Below are 19,447 nucleotides of genomic sequence, written 5' to 3'. Positions count from 1 at the left end.
TCATATATTGCATCAGCATTATTTGTACACACATAGCAGGTACATATCGGGTAAGAATGTTAAATGTATAGCGATTAAATATGCCTCCAGAAAAACACCCAGCTGGATGTTACTGAGTCCAGTCAGCCTATTGCAAGCAACACAGCACCACGGCGGATGCATGCTCTCTCTCTCTCTCTCTCTCTCTCTCTCTCTCTCTCTCTCTCTCTCTCTCTCTCTCTCTCTCTCTCTCTTGTGCTCTCTCTCTCTCTATATCTCTCAGGAACGCTACTACCACATTTTATTTGGAAATTTATTCCTGCACCAGAAGAAGTCTGGTCGGGTCCAGCGGCTCCCGTGCTACAGCAGACCTCTAATTCAAATGCATGTTTTTGTTGCATTTACATGGTTTTGACCAGCAGGTGTCCCCAGCATGTGGTGTTTGAAACAGTACAAAAATGTGAAACATTTTGTGGTTTGTCTCCATTAATCAATGGGATTTTACCATTTATACTATGTTTATTTTGAAACCAGTACAATGTTGACAGAACTGGACGAATATGATCATACTTATTGGTTGTAGTAAGTACTACATTTTGAACCAGTTGAAGTTAGTTTATTAGGACTACAGGGTAATCAACTAGAAATGCATTATAATAATCCTGCTATGGGATCCTAAATGATTGAATGAGCTTTTTAAAAATAGAAATTGAGAGCATATGTCATAGTTGGTCAATAATTATACAATGAAAAGCATTTCAAGCATCTCAAGCATTTATTTTTTACAATTGCTTGAGATGTGGCCCATCAAATAACTATTTTTGAGTTGATCCAATAAGTGAAACCTCTTTTTTTTTTTTTTGGTAGAAAAAAGTTACTATTCATCTCATTTTTAATATCAAGTACGCATAAATTTGGATGTATCTTCAGGCCATGAGGAGATGGGTAACATCAGTGCAACAAAGAAAAATTCATTTTTAATTTTCTGTATGTTTGACTGTGATATCAGCCGTAAAACAAATGTGAAAAATAAATCTGTTGTACAGGTATTTCTCAACCCTTAAGCGGAAAGCTGAGTGGCCATGTTTCTGTTGGTGGCACTAGAATTCAGCTAAACAGTGTGGACCTCCATGGCTTTGCGGTGGTGGGAGAAGGTCGTGTGTACGTCTCCATCAGTCCCGTCCCAGCTCAGGTGGGCTGGGCTCTCATGGCAGTGGGCCCGCTGGTCTCCACATTTGGCTGGCTCTTTGCTCTTGAGCTCCAGAACCATCCAAATGGCTTCAGCGTAACTGGTATGATTGATTTTCCTTTTCTATCTTACTTGTTATTTCACACCGATCATGTCAATCCATTTCTGCAGGTGCTGAGTTTGTGTATGAAGCAGAGCTGGTTTTCAGCCCACAAGGCCAGCGTGTTGTCGTTATTCAAGAGGCTCAAGGGATGGATTCATTCAACCACTTGAATTTCGACATTAAGATCAGTGGAGATTTACCTAGCATTCCCAGTGGAGCAAAAGTTCATATTCTGCCATATACAGAGACCTATCAATACAACCGTTCAGGTAATTATGAGTGAGATTTGCTTTCATACATTCAAATAAACTACAACAACCAAAAACTAAATGAAAAATAGACTAACAGAAATGTGCACCAAATTTTATTGTCTGTTTTATGCTCTGACATTACAAAATACAGTCATAAATAAGGTAGAACAAACCGTAATGGCAACAAAGCAGGTTCACTGAAGAAATTCACAAAACTAATGCATTGCAAGCAAGGCTGGATTAAGAACACATTGGGCCCTGGGGCTATAGCAAATCCATGGGCCCCCTTTTATTTTTTAACTTCACAAAAGTGTATATATATATATATATATATATATATATATATATATATATATATATATATATATATATATATATATATATATATATATATATATATATATATATATATATATGAAGTCAGAATTATTAGCCCCCTTGTTTATTTTTTTCCCCAGTTTCTGTTTGACGGTGAGAAGATGTTTTTCAACACATTTCTAAACATAATAGTTTAATAACTCATTTCTAATAACTGATTTATTTTCTCTTTGCCATGATGACAGTAAATAATATTTGACTAGATATTTTTCAAGACACTTCTATACAGCTTAAAGTGACATTTAAAGGCTTAACTAGTTTAATTAGGTTAACTAGGCAGGGTAGAGTAATTAGGCAAGTTATTGTATAATAACTAATAATTTTGACCTTAAAATGGTTCTCAAATAAATAAAAACTGCTTTTATTCTAGCCGAAATAAATCAAATAAGAAACTTTCTCCAGAAGAAAAAATATTATCATACATACTAGGAAAATGTCCTTGCTCTGTTAACTGACTTCAACTGTTGAACTGACTTCAACATATATATATATATATATATATATATATATATATATATATATATATATATATATATATATATATATATATATATATATATATATATATATATATATATATATATATATATATATATATATATATATATATATATGTAGAGTTCAGATGCAAGTGCCATCTGAAATTTTTCTTCTAAAATAAGCATTTTTCTGAGGTGTCCTATGTCTTGATTCAGCAATTTCACTTTTACAGCAATGAATAGGTAATTTTCATCAATTTTAAAATGAAATAAATTAAATTAAACAAAAGAGGCAGAGAAAAAGGCTCAATGTAGAAGAAGATTCAAGATGGCACTACATATATCTTCATATTTATATATATATATATATATATATATATATATATATATATATATATATATATATATATATATATATATATATATATATATATATATATATATATATATATATATATATATATATATATATATATATATATGTATATATATGTGTGTATGTATGTATGTATGTATATATGTATGTATGTATGTATGTATGTATGTATGTATGTATGTATTGTGGCGAGTTAGAGGGAAAACACTCACACAGAGGGTTGTAGTACAGACTTTTCCCCGGAGGGTGATTTATTTACAGGTATAATGTGCAGTGGATAGTGGTGTAAAGGTGCTCTTCTGGCCAGGAAGCGTGCAGGTGCTCCGGGGATAGAGAGTGGGGCCGTGATGGGTTGGTCGGTGGTTCAGCAAGTTAGCTGCTTGAGTCCGCTGGGAGAGAGAGAGAGACACAGAGGTTAGCTCGGGAGTCATTGGTAGAATGAAGCTCACCCTTGGTTGTCCCGACGCTGCTTATATCGGTGTCCCTTAATGACTCCCAGCTGTGGTTGATCCACTGTGACGAGAAGGCAGCTGGGGTGAATTTGGGACCATGGCGACATTGAATTAGTATACTCGCCACATTCCCCCCCCCTTAGTGTCGTCCTGGTCCGAGATTTCCTATGAAAATATGAACACATTAAGAGAGGAGGGGGTGAATGTTTTGACAGACCTGCCCATCCTGACCATAAACGTGACAGTCCATCCGCGTTTCCGTGGGAGGCCCCGGCTCGATGCTGAACGTTGAAGTGGTAATCCTGGAGCGATAAAAACCATCTGGTTACCCGAGCATTATTATTCTTTGCCGTAGCCATCCATTGGAGGGGTGCATGATCTGTTACAAGGGTGAACCGTCTTCCTAACAGGTAATACTTCAGCTCCAGGATTGCCCACTTGATTGCCAGGGCCTCCTTTTCCACTGTCGCGTATTTGGTTTCTGCTGTTGTCAGCTTCCGACTTATATATACTATGGGGTGTTCTTCTTTGTCATGGACCTGGGAGAGGACCGCCCCCAGGCCCGAGTCGGAAGCATCCGTCTGAAGGATGAAGGGGCAGCTGAAGTCTGGTGCGTGTAGTACTGGAGAAGATGTGAGTGCTGTCTTTAGTGCCTGGAACGCCTTTTCTGCTATTGGGCTCCATCTTATCCTCTCCGGCTGTCCCTTCTTGGTCAGGTCTGTCAACGGGCTGGCTAAGGATGAGAAGTTAGGGATAAAACATCTATAGTAGCCCGCTAACCCCAGAAATGCACGTACCTGGGTTTTTGTTGTTGGTTGTGGGGAGTTTTGCAGTGCTTGGACTTTGCTTTGTTGGGGTTGAATGAGGCCTCTTCCTATATGGAAACCCAGGTACTTGGCTTCTTCTAGACCTAGATGGCATTTTCTGGGGTTTGCTGTGAGTCCGGCCCTTCGTAGATCCAACAGCACCCGCCGCAGGCGGGATAGATGTTCTTCCCATGACTCCGAGTGGACAACCAGATCATCGAGGTAAGCTGCTGTATATGGCTGGTGGGGCCGCAGCAAGATGTCCATCATTCTCTGGAATGTGGCTGGGGCCCCGTGGAGCCCGAAGGGAAGAACCCGGTACTGCCAGTGTCCTCCGGGTGTAGAGAATGCGGTTTTTTCCCTGGCCTCCGGACTAAGGGGCAGTTGCCAATAACCTTTGGTGAGGTCCAGAGTCGAAATGAATCGGGCTCCACCCAGTCTGTCCAGCAGCTCATCCACCCGGGGCATGGGGTACCCGTCAAACTTGGACACTTCATTCAGCTTTCTGAAGTCATTACAGAAGCGGAGGGTGCCATCGGGCTTCGGTACCATTACTACAGGACTGGACCACGGGCTGCGTGAAGGTTCGATTATCCCCAACTTCAACATCTTTTCGATCTCTGTGCTTATAGCCAGCCGGCGAGTTTCTGGCACTCGATAAGGCCTTTGCCGGATGATGGTGCCCGGTGGGGTAATAATGTCATGGTGTATGATTGACGTTCGGCCCGGTTTTTCACAGAACACATCCTTGAACTGACCAACCAGGGCCTGGAGCTCCCCCTTCTGGGCAGCCGAGAGCTGTTCTCCTATATGGACCACTGGTGTATTCTCCTCTGTAAAGGCCACCAGGGTGCCAGGGGGTGCTATCCAACGTTTCATTAGATTTATGTGATAGAGTTGTTCTTCCCGCCTTCGTCCCGGCTGACGTACTCTATAATTTACCGGACCCACCTTCTCAACCACCGTGTATGGACCCTTCCATGACGCTAAGAACTTTGATGTGGTGGTGGGTATAAGAATCATCACTCGGTCACCCGGATGGAATTCTCTTGGTTGGGCTGGCCGGTTATATATTCGTTGCTGGGCGCGTTGGGCTTCGCGCAAATGGTCTTGGACAATAGGCATTACTTTGTCTATGCGTTCCCTCATGTCCCGTACGTGTTCAATTACCGATCGATGGGGTGCTGGCTCCTGTTCCCACGCCTGTCTGGCCACATCTAATAAGCCACGGGGTTGTCGGCCGAACAACAGTTCGAATGGAGTGAACCCTGTGGATGCTTGGGGTACCTCTCTGATGCCAAATAACACGTACGGGATCATGATGTCCCAGTCGCGCCCGTCTTCTGCCACCACTCTGCGGAGCATGCGTTTCAAGGTTTGATTAAACCGTTCGACGAGTCCATCAGTTTGAGGGTGATATACTGATGTTTTCAGTTGTTTAACCTTCAGGAGGCGGCAGAGTTCGGCCATCAGCCGGGACATAAAAGGCGTGCCCTGGTCAGTCAATATTTCCGCCGGTATTCCCACACGGCTGCACAGCAAAAATAATTCTTTTGCGATTGCGGCTGATGTGGCTTTCCTCAGGGGAATCGCTTCGGGATAACGGGTGGCATAATCCAGGATTACAAGGATGTGTTCATGCCCCCGGGCCGACTTCGGCAAAGGCCCTATCAAGTCCATACCAATGCGGGTGAAGGGTACATCAATGATGGGTAATGGTATGAGAGGGCTGGGAGGAGGTCGGTGGGGAGACGTTTGTTGGCAGGTATTACAGGCTTGACAGTATCTTCTCACGTCTCCTTCAAGTCCTGGCCAGTGAAATCGGTCTCGGATTCTTTTCACCGTATTTCCTGCTCCTAGATGCCCTGCCATTGGGTGGGTATGTGCCAGCTCTAATACCGTCTCCCTTTTGTTCTTTGGAACCACCAACAGGGTTTTCTTTTCCCCCCGCCTCTCTGTGACGCAGTATAGCAGACCACTGATGACTACAAAGTGTGGGAGGGGGTGAGGGGTGGGAAATCGATCCTTCCCATCTACAGCTCTTACTTGTGGCCAGCAATTTTTTAATGTTTGATCCTCTCGCTGGGACCTCCCAAAATCGCCTCCTGTAGTGATCTGTTGAAAAAGATCAAAATATAGATTAGGCGAAATTGTAGACTCACCCCCTTTGTCGCTTTCGGTGGCCAGTAATGCTGGCTGGCGGTCCCGCCGGGCCCGAGCCTTTGGTTGTCTTCTAGGACGCCCCGTTGGAGTATTATGCAGTGCTAGGAGCTCGTCGAACCCCGGCCAGTCTCGGCCCAGGAGGAGGGGTACAGGGAGATCTGGAACCACCCCCACTTCAACGGGCCAGCTACCTGGCTTAGCTGCAATCGTAACCCTCTGTGCTTGTACATAGCGTGTATCCCCATGTACACAAGTTATTGGTATTCGGGCTTTGCTTTCTCCTCTTCGTCTAATTACCCCAGGATGTACCAGTGTGATGGCGCTCCCCGTATCTAATGTGGCTGTTTGCATCTTCCCATCAAGAGAGACTTTTCGGGAGGGGGCCTCGGGGGGGATGGTACGATGTACAACACATCCTGCGAGCCAGGCCGGGGTCGAGTGCACTGGTGGCTCCGTGGGCATCGGCTCATCCAAAGGGCTGGGGACCGCCGGTCTGCTAACTGGTCTTGATGTGCCCTCCACGAGTCGCCATGGTGGATGTGCCTTTCGGGGTGGCAGAGCCGCTCTCTCTCCAGCATCGCGGGCTACAAGAGCCTCAGCCAGCTCCACAGCTTCCACCAAAGCGGCTAAAGATCCCGGATTTCTCATACTGGTGAGTCCGCGTAACCGTCTGGGTAATGCTCGTAACAATTTTTCAACAACCACTTTCTCAGCGACCTGGACGCCGGAGGGGTCCCCCCCTAATAGCCACAGTCGGCCGAGACGTGAAAGCTGGGCAGCTTGGGTGCGCACCGGAGTTTTCTCATCATATGTCCAGATGGCAAATTGCTGGGCTGCACTAATCGCAGAGAGCCCCACTCTGGCCAAAATCTCCTTTTTTAACGCTCCATAATCATCATTCTTTGGGGCTTCTAGGGAATAATATGCTCGTTGAGCTTCACCGGTCAGAAATGGGGCTAATAGCTTCGCCCATTCTTCTTCTGGCCATTTTTCTCTCTCTGCGATTACCTCAAAAGTGTGAAGGTAGGCATCAATATCGTCCAGGTCGCTGAGTTTGGTTAAATGTTGGTGTGCATTTATCTTCACCTCAGGGAGGGGTACCCGTCCCGCCGCCTGGAGGAGCTGATGTTCCAGTCTTTCTTGTCTTGCGGCAAGCTGCTCCGAGATTTTCTGCTGTCTAGTTGTGACTTCCGCTAGGTGGCGTATGACCTCCTCCATGGACATGCTGTCTCCGGGAAAGCACCCGAGGAAGAGAGAGAGAGAGCGGATGCCTCGTCTGTAACACACAATGGAACAGTCAGAACAGCAGGGTTTTTTTTTTTTTTTTTTTCACCGGGTAAGTCTGTTTGTGTTTTAATTCCACTCTATTTCTGCCCGCATTCTCCACCAGTTGTGGCGAGTTAGAGGGAAAACACTCACACAGAGGGTTGTAGTACAGACTTTTCCCCGGAGGGTGATTTATTTACAGGTATAATGTGCAGTGGATAGTGGTGTAAAGGTGCTCTTCTGGCCAGGAAGCGTGCAGGTGCTCCGGGGATAGAGAGTGGGGCCGTGATGGGTTGGTCGGTGGTTCAGCAAGTTAGCTGCTTGAGTCCGCTGGGAGAGAGAGAGAGACACAGAGGTTAGCTCGGGAGTCATTGGTAGAATGAAGCTCACCCTTGGTTGTCCCGACGCTGCTTATATCGGTGTCCCTTAATGACTCCCAGCTGTGGTTGATCCACTGTGACGAGAAGGCAGCTGGGGTGAATTTGGGACCATGGCGACATTGAATTAGTATACTCGCCACAGTATGTATATATATGTATGTATATATATATATATATATATATATATATATATATATATATATATATATATATATATATATATATATATGTATGTATGTATGTATGTATGTATATATATATGTATGTGTATATGTATATATATATATATATATATATATATATATATATATATATATATATATATATATATATATATATATATATATATATATATGTGTGTATATAGTTGTTGTTATTATTAATAATTTACTAATTAGTATGCAAGTAAGCTCGACCAAATGACATCAGCAAAACAAAAAAACATTTGCAATACTTCCTAAATTACTACTTTATAATAAATACTTCAAATAGAGGTTTACCTTTAATAGTTTCTTTAGAACTTTAGCTGACCATAAATCCCTAATGATATCTTTAATATCCATGCTTCTAATATCCAAATTATTGTATTCTTCTGAGTTACAGAAGGCTAGCATCCTTTTTATTTTATTTTATTTCATTCATTTTCTTTTCGGCTTAGTCTCCTTATTAATCTGGGGTCGCCACAGCGGAATGAACCGCCAACTTATCCAGCATATGTTATTACGCAGCGGATGCCCTTTCAGCTGCAACTCATCTCTGGGAAACATCCATACACACTCATACACTACGGACAATTTAGCCTACCCAATTCACCTGTACCTAATGTCTTTGGACTTGTGGGGGAAACCAGAGCACCCGGAGGCAACCCACACGAACGCGGGGAGAACATGCAAACTCCACACAGAAACGCCAACTGACCCAGACGAAGCTCGAACCAGCGACCTTCTTGCTGTGAGGCGACAGCTTATTTTATTTTATTTTATTTTTGCATCAGATATATTGTCTGATGAAAGCCAGCTCCAATATGTAATTGCTCTATATTATTACTGTCGTTTTATAAAAGCAGCAAAGTAAACATTCATAAAAAAAGCTTTCTTTCTAACTGGTTCAGTTAGACTTACTGTAAAGCATAACCTAGTGTATTTACTTGAGATAGATACTCCGCAATAATAGACATTTTGATAACCGCTTGTGTGGGCTATTTGATTTGTTCGTACACTGTCTCGGTTATATTGTGTGGTGTAGGAGTGTGCAGGCGCGCAACTTTTTTGAGTCCAGCTGTAACCGCCACACAGATGAGACTGCGCTTTAGTTATGAGCATGAATCCATTCAGCATGAATCCGTTCAGCATGAATCCGTTCAGCGTGAGCATCCATTCAGCATGAATCCGCCTATCCCAGCTTCTGTTACTACATCATGAACAAGTTAATCAGTAGTGAAGACTTTTTGAATTTTATTTTTGTTCTACGAGAAGCTTGGTTAGCCTACCTTTGACTGGACGGTTCACTGTTTTGGAGCACACCAACATATAGATGTCCTTAAAACTAACAGACTGAAACTAACTTTTCATTTTTTTTATTTTATGGGACCTTTAAGTTGTGAATTGTCTCTAACTGATGGTGCACGTTTTGAATGTGTCTGTCGCAGTGTTGACATCGTCTTCACTGCGGGAGTACATGGTGGTGTCAGAAAACGGTGGATCTGAGACGTTCTCCTACCTGCTACAGCAGAACATGAGTTTCAGTGGATGTGCACATGATCCCGGGACCACACCAGACTTTCAGCAGGTGAACGTGGAGCATCTGATGGTCATGTTCACAGAGGGAAACACACTCAGATATGCCATTAGCAACAGAGTGGGACCTGTAGGAGGTAAGAACATAGTGAAAACCAAATGAGCACATTTACATGCACACTAATACGCTGATAACTTACAAAAAGTCAGCTGACTGAAGTAACTCGTTGGCTAGATTATTATGCGAACCAATAACCCGGGATGTCAAATAAACCACATTAAGAAGATTTAGCAAAATGTAATAATTTGTACATCTAACTTCTTTGTATGTCAGTTGTCATGTTTAATAAATCATTAATAAAAAGTGAATGTCAATGGGAAAATTATGGCTTACAACACCTATCAAGACCCAGATAACATACGAATGTGGGCCCTTTAGGCAGGTATGCGGCACTGGTGGTCTTCCTTCGGCCCAGACAAAATGAATGTGAGCCTGGAGTGTCCCACCTGTACAATGGCAAAGGAGGGCCAAAGATTCAAATTCATATATGGGCCATTTAAGGCAAAGATTTGGCACTTATGGCAAATTGTAATCTGATTGTGAGCCTAATGTGGCCCATGTGGAAAATAGTAAATTTGGCCCAAATGATGGAGGACAAATGTGGGCCACAGTTGGCAAAAATGTGGCCTAGTCATTTAAGAGTAATCTGGGTCTAAACCTAAAGTGGCTCACAGGTGTAGGTGCAAATGTGGCCCAGTTATCTTAAGACATATGTGGGCCACTTTTGACAAATATCTGGCACAGTAAGCTCTGGCTATTGCGACCTTAACCCCAATGTGGCCCAGAGAAAATATGGCAAATGTGGGCCAGTTATTTTAAAACGTATATGGGCCATATAAGATAAGATAGATAAGAGGTTTAGTTGGGCTCATAGCCCTAAACCTCTTAATATTAATTGCTGTTCAAACCCGCACCCAAAACCCAGACTATCAATCCGCTTCAAATCACGTGTACAGTATCTGTTTGGGAAACAGCATCTATTTATCACTATGGAGTGCGTCAGCTGACAGTCATGCACCACTATATGACTGTTTTGAGAATTGCATAGATATGAAGGGGTGACGGCGCCTGTGATGAAAAGGAAAGGGAATCCCGTGGTTTTTATAATTATTTCAAAGTGTTTTCATGCCTAAACAAAGCGAAAGCACAGAACAGACTCACATTTAGGAGCAAGGGGCGGCCCCTGGTGGTTCGGTGGTATGGGTTGCGTATAGGGAGGCTCGGCTCTTTAATGTTTATTTGCCACCCTTCAGAGAAAGACTGAAAATACGGGGAAAATACTTTTACGGGATGATAGCGTGATATAACTAAAATATGTGAGAATCCTGGGAAAAACGGGAGGGTTGACAGGTATGACATAACCCTACCCCTAACCCTCACAGTTACGTCACTAGCTCCATTGAGTGCACTGTGTCTGACATTGCATCGCTGAGAGATGGAATCTCAGCTTGGATCATAAAGGCTGCATCCAGACACCATTAGCCCTGCCCTCTTCTGAGGTAGAACGAAGACAACCATACTCAAGATCAACTTTTTCCCAAAAGCCATTACCATCCTCAACTTACACATACGCTGACCCCACACATGCACACACATGGACTGGCTTACAATTCACTTAAATTTCATTGGACTTTATGCAATACACATTTCATTGTATGACATTCTGTATGTATCTCTCATTCTACCTCAGAACTCTCTACCTCACCCTACTTACCCCCCTCTCATCCCCTTTTTTGATAGTTATTGTCTAAGGTTATTTTTACTGTAACCTGTGTAGTGTGATTTGTATCGTATTAATATATTTACATGTTTACATTGAGTAGTGAGATGCGCTTAATTTCCCTGCACATGTAGATAATGTATATTGTATATGTGTACAGTGACAATAAAAGAGATTCTATTCTATTCTATTCTATTCTATTCTATTCTATTCTATTCTATTCTATTCTATTCTATTCTATTCTAGCTAAGTACAATGTATTGTGTCTATTTTTCATGTTTTGTGGCAAGTAGCCATGTAATAAACGGCAGAAAGTACGGTTGTTTTCAAGCACGGTTGTTTTCCCAGAATAAAACCTCCAGTCTTACAGTGCTCTGCTTTGTGTCTGGCTGCCAATGATCCTGTCAGACTTGGGCCCAATCCCAATTCAACCCCTTAGCCCTTCCCCTTACCCCTACACCTCGTTTTGCACGGTCCCATGAAGGGGTAGGTATGTCCCGATTTTCTTTAGCTTGAAGGCGTAGGGCTAAGGGGAAGAGGTAATCATCCCTTCGAACAAAGATTTTTCAGGACCACACTCGAAACCAAGGGGTAAGAAAATTTCCCAGAATACATCAGCTACAACGGCAGGATTGCTGCACCCGGAAGTAAGGAGATCCACAAATTAGTATTCTTTTTTTTTGTCATTATTACGAATTTTTACAACAAACAAGCACATGTTTTAATATATTCATAATGTTTTATATTACATAAAAAGCTAAAATAACAAAAAATTTATCTTTCGCAATCTATAATCCCTAATAATAACTCTTGTATGACAGTTCCCACAACATTCTAACACTCGATGGCACTCGAATACCCTGTCAGTAATGTCTAGTGGCTGGAAATGGGCTTTTTACAGTGTCTGCTAGAATGTTAATGTTGTTTTTGGTGTGTTTACATAGATGAATATGGCCGCTGTGTAAATGCACAGTACAGTTACGATCTTATTGCCACATTATATCGTTATGATAACATAATATATGCCTTCAGTGATTTCCTGAAGATAAACACCAAAAATAACACAACTGGAATGACTACAGCAGTTGAGATCGTCTGATCTCATATGAAGCAAGAGATCGCGATGACATATGATGACGTGTGCAGGTGCTGTAGTGCTGTCCCAATTCTTAGGGGTAAATTTTGAAGCCCTTCCCCTTCACCCTCAGCTTTAAGGGGGAAGGGGTAGAGGTACAAAAACAGAATTGGGATTGGGCCTTATTCTGCGATAACAACCTCCTAAAGCAAGCATAATCAGATTAAGAACATGGAAGTAAAAGCATTCAGTCTGGATCATGCGGAATCTTCTTATTTACTTAACCGTATGTTTTCAGGTGAGCTTCCTGGACTTGTAGAGTTGAACCCATGTTTAACTGGGAAGCACCATTGTGACCCGATGGCTCTCTGTCTGCCAGGGGACGGCACTCAGTACCTCTGTCAGTGTGCCATGGGCTACCAGGGCGATGGACGCAACTGCTACGGTAGGAATCTTTCAGTGTTTCAGTGTCACTTGATTTTGTCATCAAGCCAAGCATGCTCTGAGGGCTCCACCGAGAGAGCTCCGTTCTCTCTTCTGAGGCCTTTAATGAATTACTGCCAGAGTTAAAGTGGTGAACGACTCTCTTGGGTTTTGAATCTGTAATCCAGATGTGGATGAGTGCGCGGAGGGGCTCAGTTCCTGCGGTCCTCACTCTGACTGTGTGAACATGCCGGGTGGCCATCACTGCCACTGTCAGTCTGGCTACGAGTTTGACCTCGATTTGCACGAGTGCGTGGGTAAGTGTTCACTGATTTATCATTGAAACAGTTAAAGCTGGGGAATTCAACCATTAGAGATATGAAGTGAATCTGAATTGCTTATTTTATGAAATTAAGGATTACATTTTCTGAATATTGTAAAAATGAGGCTTGGTGTGATATGTTTTGAAACTGTTATATTTCAGTGGTTCACCCATATTTAGGTGTTGATCTTAAGAATACATGTCTAATATACAGTACATTGTTTTCTGATTTTGGTTCGGCAAATTGTTCAGGTGATTCAGAGCTTTTCAGTTGATTCAGCTGGTTCAAAAGTCAATTGTGTTGTGAAGTAACAGGATCAACTGATTCATAGTTTTATACACTGATTCGGTTGCGTTTCTTTGCAATAGTAAATCTTGTTGTGAAGAAACTGGTTCAGCCGATTCATTGTTGTAACAATTGATTCAGTTGGTTTGAAACAGTGAATTGAGTTGTGAAGCAAATGGTTCAGCTGATTCATTGTTTTATCAATGGATTCAATTGGTTTGAAACAGTGAATTGTGTTTTGAATCAACTTGTTCAACTGATTCAATGTTTTTACTATATATTCAATTGCTTTGCAACAGGGAATCTTGTTCTTAAGCAACTGTTTCAACTGAGTCAATGCTTTATAAATTGATTTGATGGCTTTACAACTGTGAATTATGTTGTGAAGCAAATGGTTCAAGTGAGTCATTGTTTTTTTTACATGATTCAATTGCTTTGAAACAGTCAATCATGTTGTGATGCAACTTGTTCAAGTGATTCATTCGTTGTTTGTTTGTTTTTTCAATTGATTCAAATATTATGGAACAGTGAACTGTATTGTGAAACAACTGATTCAACTGTTTTATTGTTTTCTCACTTTATGTAATTGCTTTAAATCTGTAAATTGTGAATCAACTGGTTCAACTATGTTGAAACAGTGAATTGTGTTGTGAACCAATTCAACTGATTCTTGCTTGTTTTAGTCTCATGTCACGGTCACCCTACAGTTTGAGCATGTGAAATTCAAAAACAAGATGATTAGACTTTTAAAGAAGCGAGCGATTGGTCCATATTTTACATTTTTGTCCAGAGAGGTCATGTTTTGATCTTCAATTTTTAAGAAAAAAGATGAGGATGTCTTGAAATAAATTTTGTCGAATAGTAGTAACGAAGTGGAGACAGTACTTCGGATTCAGCGGAGTTGGAATGAATCCTGATCATCCACCATTTAAACATTTTATACTGTTTCTTCCCTCTTAACATATAAATAAGGTTTTGTTTTGAATGTAAATTAAGAAAAGCAATCCCAGACCTTTCGGTAGACCCGCTCAATATGATAATAAGGTTTCACTTTGGATGTAAATTAAGAATAACAATAAAAGTGATACTCCTCCGTTCCGAGATCTTTGGTTCACTGAAAACCCAACACAATCTCACGGCAATTCGAAACTTTTTGATTTAGTGGCTAATTCGTATGAATTCGTACGATTTGCTCATCCCCCAATGACGGTTGGGTTTAGGGGTGGGGTTAGGTGCCACGCCTCCTTTTTAAAATCGTATAATTTCGTACGACTGAACTCGTACGAATTCATACGAATTAGCCACTAAACTGACAAAATGTAAAATACTTACGTTTTCTCGTGAGATCAGGCTGGAAAACCCTAATAAGTTGAATGAACTAAATTAATTGAGTAAACTCGTTGCCTCAATTTAATTGAGTAATGGAATCTTCCAAAACTTGCATATTTAAGTTTATTTAACTTGCCGGTTTTGTAGACTATACTTAAATTTTTCAGTTCACCAAACTTAGTACTAATGTACTAATATATATATATATATATATATATATATATATATATATATATATATATATATATATATATATATATATATATGTATATATATGCATGTGTGTAATAACATACTATAAAAATGTTTAAATAAATTTTAAGCAAAAAATAAGTAGTCATTTATTCACATTATGATGAATAATTATACCTGAAGTCGTTTGTTTTCTGATTTAAAAAAATACCTTGCATTTAAAAGGTTGCACATATTAGAATTTTACAATCAAGACTACATTTGTGAAAAAGACCTATTTTTTTCAAAGGATTAATTATGATTTTGAGCTCACTACACTTGAAATCCTAAGTTTATGCATTTTCATGCTACATAAGTTAAATAAACTCATATTGTTAAGTGATAGAACCAAAATGCTAAATTTTAAGTTATGTTCAATCAACATTACTTAATTGTTTAAGACAGGGGAGTTGCTCCAGGGCACAGCTCCTCCTCTTCAAAAAAAAAAAATAAATAAATAAAAATTATATATATTTATGTTATTATACAGTTATTATTCTAAATAAATAGCAGAAATTAATCCTAAATGTAACTGGAAAACAATCTAAAGACAACTGGAGTGAGATAATTTAAGAAATCTTTTGACTGAATATCAATTACAATGAAATTCTGTAGACAATTTTATAGAATAAAATTTTTTTTTTAATAGAATTCTCTGTTGTGTGTTGTCTTGGACCCGGCTCATGATTGAGAATTAGGTTTATTAAGTCTCATCATCCGTCCATTTTGCTTCAGGAGCCATGCTTAGTCACCATCATATTATTTAAACCTTGTTTTGTCGACTTGCAAATCTCACTGCGTGCCGAAACCTCCGTATAAAAGACGGTTATTACGCCGGTTTCACAACGCATGAGCGGCGCTCGTATTTTTTCGCTGTGCGTGTTCACAACCAGGACTTACACCGGGAGCAGAGCAGCGCATCAGCGTCAAGCAGGAGCGGTGCGTGAGGTGCGTGGGTGTGCGCACATGCTCAGATTGCTTTTTGATTAAACTGCTTCCATCAGTGTTGGTTCGGTTGCACATGGAGAATAACGTCTTTATTCCCCGATTACAACTCTTAATAAACACTTGCATATGAAGTAAATCGTATCTCAAAGCATTCAATGGGACACTGGCGATTTTTACTGGGGCACGTGCCCCAGTAAATGGGGTCTAGCACCCCTGAGTAAAGACAACATTAGGGTTTACAGTGTACAGTGCTTTCAAGTGGGAATACCAACTGTTATGGTAAATGTTGTTAACCAGAATTCCATTTGTTCACCAGATGGTTCTTGATGGCTCACTGTCGCTCCCATGCTACAAGAAGTGAATTATCACTCCAGAGGCATTATTTAAATACGTAAATATCTCGCTTGAGGAACTCTCCTCTCTGTGATAATTAAGCTCTTTGTTACAAAAGGAGCATAGAACACACTTGTGAAATGAAGTAGAAGTTGGGTCAAAGCAGACTAATTTCTTACAGATTGGTCTCACGCAATATTTACAGGTCAGAGTTCACCAGTCTTGAACTTTCCAATGCAGCGATCTGCGAAACTTGTAGCACATGCTTGCGTTTTCTGTCTGACGCATTCGCAAGTGTATAAATGGAAGTCTATGGGGAGAAAAGTCCCAAATTCCCAATTTATCATGTATTTTTGCTTAAAAAATACAAATAACCCAACATAATTAAAAGAAAAATTAACCATTAGTCAATGTGCTGTCTGTTCAGAGATCCTTTCTGCAGACATCATTTGAGTTACCATTGCTTTTCCACAATTTCACGAGTTCACACTTGCAATAGTTTCAGAATAAAGCGTATTTGGCGTGCTGTCCGGGGAGAGGGCTCTGAGCTCGGGGAAGACACCCAAACTCGAGTTATTCCTCTTATCAGGAAACAGAGAGGAATTGGGATTCGAGCGAAGTATCTAGCCCGGCCCCAGAACGCTCCCCCCGGGATTGTAATGCTTAAGAGGTGAGGTGACGGGGTGGTGGAGGGATGCTAAAGTCGTAAGATGCTGCAGGTAAGACAGCTTTGGTATATATAGGGGTTTGGTCAAGAACTGATTGGATAATAGAATAATTGTCAATGACGTATTTGATACTGAAACTTCTGCGCGTGCTCCTCCCCAAATTTGTTTATAAAACATCACTTAAAACCAGCCTGGTCCTTCTCTCAACAGAACTGACCCTCACTGGATATTTTGTTGCTTTGTCATTTATACCTTTTTTTGGATGGACAGCACATGACTCTCATTTGTAAAATCTGTAAACTTACAAAGTATCAATATACATCAGAATGAATCAAAACAACTATTTCTGGTCATTTATGTAACACAATCATTCAACACAGACATTCGTTGAGCCGTTTCACGCATGAGACTCATTAAAGACTTTGAAACACAAGTATAATTTATATAACCGCACATGTGGTACACATTCAGTCTGCATATTTCTAAGGAGGCTTCATCGTTCTCTTTTTCTTTGCAGATATCGATGAGTGTTTTGAGCAGCTCTGTCATCCGTTTGCTTCCTGCTCAAACACCCAGGGCTCGTTCCGCTGTGAGTGCTGGCCTGAATACAAGGGCGACGGCTTCCTCTGCCAACCACCACGTAAACCACAACATTTATCAAGAAACACACAACCCTTCCTGCCTGTCAGCTCAGTCACGGGCCGTTCTTTTTGCTCAATACACAGTCCAGCAGATCAATTAAACCAAGTATCTGTATGTGTATTGTGCACCAATCAGAATGAGCTGTTAATTATTCGCAATGTGACTGGAACAAGTGGAGCATGTTTCTGGAGCGACATCTTTTGTTTCAGCACTTGGTAAAATAACATCATGCCATTTACTGATTACATATGATTAATGGCCCTCTGTTTTTCTGAATTGTTTTCTCTGCAGCAAAAAAGCCCAAGCCTTCATTAACTGCATGCCAGCAGCACAGAAACAGCCTGCAGGAGAGTATGAGCATGTATCCAGCTCTGGAGGCTTTTGTTCCTCGGTGTGATGAGAAAGGCCAGTACAAACCCCTGCAGTGTTTGGGCTCCACTGGACACTGCTGGTGTGTGGACAGCAGGGGGCAGGAGAGAGTGGGCACCAGGACAATGCCTGGCACAGCTCATGCCAACTGTGATCAGCCAGGTATGGCTTTATCCCCACATTCTGTTATGGCCAGTTTTGATACTCTTACACATTTTACACTTTCTTGCGGGAGCACTTTTAGCTTAGCTAAGCATAAATCATTGAATCGGATTAGACCATTAGCATCTCGCTCAAAATTTGTACAAATTTTTAATAATTAGTCTATTTAAAGGCTGTAGTTACATTGTGTACTAATTAAGACTGACAGAAAATGAAACATTGCTAATTTCTAGCTTGATATGTCTAGGAACTACTCTCAAGAAATGTTGCTGCCATAACATGCCCAGGTAGCAAAGAATTCTGGTCCAGATTTGGCATAAAGCTGGCACAGCAGGCATTCATCTGGCTGTGGCATACAGCATGTGGGCCAAACATGGCCCAGTTTTGACAGAGGTGGCACCATCATTAGGCAGCATGCAAAACATGGACCAGATGTCAGATGTAGTATTTGGCCCAGGTGTTAAATATTGATATGTGGGCAATGTATGTTTGGCCAGTCTTGACCCACATTTAAAAACATTTAAATTATTTTTTGAGTAAAGAAATATTTTGTCATTTCCATCTTCCTGTTTTACATCTACGGCCTTCATTTAAACCCAGAAAACAATTAAGATTTATTAATCTAATGTTTTCTGTATGTTGCAAAATAACTGAATTTAAGCTACATTCATACTTGCCAAAATTCAGGTCTAAAAGTCCAGGAGATTTTATCTGGGGGTACGCGCGAAGTGAATGGGTTCCCGTTGGGTTCGGTGCACTTGGTGGCTGAACCAAAAAGCTAGTCGGACCGTACCAAAAAGCTGAGGAGGGGCGGGGGTGGTTGGGGGGATGGCTGGGTTGAGGTGGGAAGGGATAAGTTAGGACGATTCTAAGGGCCCATACATTTAGGGGGCCCCCAGAGACATTGTCAAGGCCCCCCCCCCCACATCTTCACTTTCAAACCCGATCAGAGGGCCCGTGGCGGCCAGCGGCACTCCTGCTTGGGCCTATTGGTATGTGTGCGCCATTGTGCGCAAGGTTTATATATTCATAACCCCTTCAGAAAATATCGCAGGTCGCGAGTCACTGACATTGTTATTTTAGGGGTCACGGGATGTAAAGTTTGAGAACCCCTGGCTTATATGATACTTTTTCTAGCATTAAAAAATGGCTTGATATCTTAATTTGTTACTTCATTTTAATTCAGTTGCGTACATGATTTACTTATTTGTTTTCTCATTTTTAGAAATCATAAAGCCACCAAAATAATAATAAAAATATGTGTAACACGATTTATTTATTCAGTGAAAACACTTTTTACTTTTTTAATGTACATTTGTC

The 19,447-nt window shown here is 41.1% G+C and overlaps 1 protein-coding gene across 1 annotated transcript in view; it reads left to right on the top strand.

Annotated features, from left to right (window-relative positions):
* Positions 1-19,447, top strand: part of nid2b (nidogen 2b (osteonidogen)) — a 42,308-nt gene that overhangs the window by 10,792 nt on the left and 12,069 nt on the right. Inside the window, exons 5-11 of the mRNA XM_056481152.1 lie at positions 1,026-1,271; positions 1,340-1,540; positions 9,471-9,695; positions 12,713-12,859; positions 13,026-13,154; positions 17,472-17,594; positions 17,888-18,127. Coding sequence (XP_056337127.1) covers positions 1,026-1,271; positions 1,340-1,540; positions 9,471-9,695; positions 12,713-12,859; positions 13,026-13,154; positions 17,472-17,594; positions 17,888-18,127 — 1,311 coding nt within the window. The remainder of the gene's footprint in view (positions 1-1,025; positions 1,272-1,339; positions 1,541-9,470; positions 9,696-12,712; positions 12,860-13,025; positions 13,155-17,471; positions 17,595-17,887; positions 18,128-19,447) is intronic.

The sequence above is a fragment of the Danio aesculapii genome, chromosome 20 (assembly GCF_903798145.1).
Source record: "Danio aesculapii chromosome 20, fDanAes4.1, whole genome shotgun sequence".
Lineage (NCBI taxonomy): Eukaryota > Metazoa > Chordata > Actinopteri > Cypriniformes > Danionidae > Danio > Danio aesculapii.
The sequence above is the reverse complement of the archived record's forward strand: the minus strand, read 5'-3'. Positions and strand labels throughout refer to the sequence as shown.